This window comes from Sphaeroforma arctica, assembly GCF_001186125.1.
Source record: "Sphaeroforma arctica JP610 unplaced genomic scaffold supercont1.236, whole genome shotgun sequence".
NCBI classification, from domain to species: domain Eukaryota; class Ichthyosporea; order Ichthyophonida; genus Sphaeroforma; species Sphaeroforma arctica.
Window position 1 is genome coordinate 35797 of NW_014040322.1, and position 3500 is coordinate 39296.

The 3500-nt window shown below is 39.2% G+C and overlaps 3 protein-coding genes across 3 annotated transcripts in view; 2 read left to right on the forward strand and 1 right to left on the reverse strand.

The window, feature by feature from the left end:
• The window catches only part of SARC_04293 (1-(5-phosphoribosyl)-5-[(5-phosphoribosylamino)methylideneamino] imidazole-4-carboxamide isomerase), a 5157-nt gene extending 4561 nt beyond the window's left edge, over positions 1-596 (reverse strand). The window contains exon 1 of the mRNA XM_014301879.1: positions 476-596. Coding sequence (XP_014157354.1) covers positions 476-547 — 72 coding nt within the window. The 5' untranslated portion in view covers positions 548-596. The remainder of the gene's footprint in view (positions 1-475) is intronic.
• A 555-nt stretch (positions 597-1151) lies between these two features.
• SARC_04294 (hypothetical protein) lies at positions 1152-1355 on the forward strand (the record flags this gene model as incomplete). Its single annotated transcript, XM_014301880.1, has 1 exon — positions 1152-1355. The coding sequence occupies one exon, from the start codon at positions 1152-1154 to the stop codon at positions 1353-1355; it is 204 nt and encodes a 67-aa protein (XP_014157355.1).
• A 1592-nt stretch (positions 1356-2947) lies between these two features.
• Positions 2948-3500, forward strand: part of SARC_04295 (dihydroorotate oxidase) — a 7387-nt gene continuing 6834 nt past the window's right edge. The window contains exon 1 of the mRNA XM_014301881.1: positions 2948-3391. Coding sequence (XP_014157356.1) covers positions 3164-3391 — 228 coding nt within the window. The 5' untranslated portion in view covers positions 2948-3163. The remainder of the gene's footprint in view (positions 3392-3500) is intronic.

A 3500-nucleotide genomic window follows, 5' to 3' on the forward strand; every position in this document is an offset into this window, starting at 1 on the left:
ATATATATATATATATATATATATATATATATTATATATATATATATATATTATATATAATATATATATATATATATATATATATATATATATATATATATATATATATATTATATTGATATAGAAGTGAACAATACTGTCGAGATATAACTACTTCCAATAAGGAGTTCGAAGAATATTTCCGCTATCACAATTGGAATATACTCGATATAATCTCATTTTACCATTTGCGAAGCATCTGTGTTTGTATAGGTAAACAAACTCATATTGTTGGATTGTATGCCAAGACAATTCTGCGCTGATTCCAGTACAGTTTTCAAATATTAACAACTTGCCTCTCAGTGACACTCTCTCAGACACACTGATCAATATTTGAATGTGAACAATACGAACATCGTGCATAATATTCTAGTCATACTCGCACAACTTCACATGAATATACAATATACAGATACGGAAGAATCTTCCTGCGCACCTGTTTAACTTGTCCTCCATGAAGATCGATACAAGGTCTGAATAAAGACCACTTATTTGCAACTGCAGTCATCTTGTGCTTCCTGGAAGTAGCTTATGTTTTACAAGTCTATATCCGCCCACAGTATAATAAGTGTTCGCATGCATGAATTGTCGTATCGTACATATTATCGTCAATTTATAATAGAAGTTTTGCACCCATGCAATAAACGTATAACGTAACCGCAAATTGATTGGATTGTAAAAACAAAAAACAAAACGTACAAGGAAACTGCTCACTCTAGAGAATTTATTTACAGTTTTACCACCCCTGAAAAACAGAAAAAGGCAAAAAGATATTTTCTCTTTTTGGCGCGGTCTGTATGGCTGATATCATGATATAGCCTCACATCACCGTTCAGTCTGATCTGGATGCCATCAACTGATGTGCCCGTTTGTGTTGCAAAGGCCACTGATGCCGAAGCTGTTGCATGTAATACCGAGTAGGCTGCCAAATCTACGATCACTTTCCTTGCTGCCGGACTCATCGTAGATGGAGTTATTTCCATCCTCTTGTCAAGCGTGCCATTGCTGTTAACCCCAAAAGGTGAGTGTAGAGGGTACATATTGATGCTACTTTCAATGCCACACTCGCTATGCTAATAACCTCCACCAGTCGTCTACATATTGACCCAAGCATGATCCCTGTAGTCTTGAATATGTTCTGTGGCGTACCACAGTTCGACCACTGCGGTTTCAAGGTGACTCTCGACGACTACAACCTTTGTAACACTCACGGTTCCATGCTAGTGATAATCGATGCCGCCAATAAGGCAGCCACTGCCCAGGTCGCCATTGATGTCACTGATGCTGATGTCCCCACCTGTTGCAACTGCTACTGACGCCGAGCTTGTCACGTGCATGCAAGGCCTCCTGGTTAATGCCAAGATTATGCTGCTCTCAGTGGCTGCTTTTTGATAAGGTGTACTAAAGCCCGTGGGAGAAAGTTGAAAGGATCTTCTACCACAGTCCAGTGAGTCCACACGCACACAGAAGACACGCACTGAGGCCTGACTCCTGAAAAGAGGGTCATCGAGTCATCGACTCTGCTGTTAAAATTGCTTTTTTGTTTTTTTAAATATTATTAAACTTGATTGTTTATTTCGTCTATTATCAGCTTGCTCTTCGCAATGTTACTTCTGTCTCATCGAATTGTTCGAAAATAGGCTGGAATCGAAATGTGGAATACTCTTCGTACTTGTTTTGCATGATTCTATTGCGCGCTTGAGCGCAGTAATGGTTTCCCTTTGGGACCAAAGAATCAGACACTGTTTCTGATAAAATTACCGAATATGATCCGTACAGTACATATAAATGCCAGTAAGAGTTCGTCCGGAATCACCCAAATACCCCATACTATCTGACAACAGTACCTGAGTGGCCTGTGTGTGCTCTCATTGTAGGACGTAGATGCGACAACTTTAGAAAGCATATGTGGTGTATCATGTGTACACATATGTCTTGTGAATCAATAGAACAATTATTCTACAGTAATAGAATAAATAGCTATATTAGTACAACACGAATTATACACAGTAAGCAAGATTTTAACACTCACATTTGTAGTTGTTTCTTATTTGTTATTGTGGCAGCACGCATTAAATTTAGCTCGTCATTTATACTTGTTTGTGGTTGTTCTATTGACGTGATTAACCAACAGTATCAATTGAGTTAAGTTAGTATGTGTCAAGAGTTAGAATCTGACATTGACTCTCGCCTCATACTTTGTGGAAAGGACACACTCTAACTGAATGCTCCGGGGGTGACATATACATTTGTTAAATATACATTGTAAAAATTCAGTTTGATATTTACCTTAAATAAATGCACGTTTTCGACATTTATGCTTAAATATCCTCATTTGAAAAAAGACAGTTCGGTACTAACAATCTAGCTGTGGCAAATTAGTAATTATTTACACGTGGTGAAAAAGCGATGATAAAGAAAAACCTAACCTCAATACGTATGCACGTAAACGCATAAAGCACATTTACGTTCAACATATATATATATGTCAATACATATTGTGGTTGGGGACTTGGGGAATGGTATATATTTTATTGTAATAAATTATCATGACCATCTAGAAAAAGTATAAATTAAGGGAGAACGGACAAGTCCGTAGGACAAAATGTAGGTCCTAAATAGGGCAGAAAGGCCCTAATAAAACGTTCAACTTTTAAATTAGTCCCCGTTATCAGATATAAGTCCGAACGTTCAGGGCTTCAGCATTCAAAGCTTAGGGCCCGTCTGCCTCACTTTCAGGGCTCAGGGCCTCAGGGCCTCAGGGCTCAGGGCTCAGGTGGAGCCCCCCAAAGTTCCAGGACTGATCTTTATTTGGGTTTGGCGGCGTATTTGCCGGACGAGCGTTCATTTTAAATTTTAAATTTTAACAAACGTACGACGACGATACGTCGTCCAAGGGAGGATGTACGTAAATAGTAATACTTATGTGTTCGAGTTCTGCGTCAGGCAACAGCGAAGCTCGTGAAACTATATACATACATGAGTACCTGTAGTTTAAAAGACTTTCAATCGATTAAAACCACTACAAAATTGTATACAGCACACTCTGTCAAGGCCAGAAACAATTCAGTCTCAATAGAACGTCACTACACCAGCACGCTGTGCATGAACTTCGATCACCAAGATGTTAGCTCGACTGAGTACTAGTAGACATGTTGCACGGTGGCAACAAACAAAGATACGTACTGCCACAACCACCACCACAACAAACAAACCTAAACGAACGCTCATTAGAGGTGTGCTCAAGGTAACCGCTGGTGCTGCTGTGGCTGCAGGCGGACTTCTGGTCACGATGTCGCAATGTGAATACGTGGAACGTCAGGTGTTCGCAGCCGTATTTCCACTCGCTCAGGTACGGCAAAAGGACTATTTTGTGCATAGAGTTTCACATGTATATATGTTCTTATCGCCGTCTCTACATATATACAATATATAACCGCAAAGATTCGTATTTTAATACA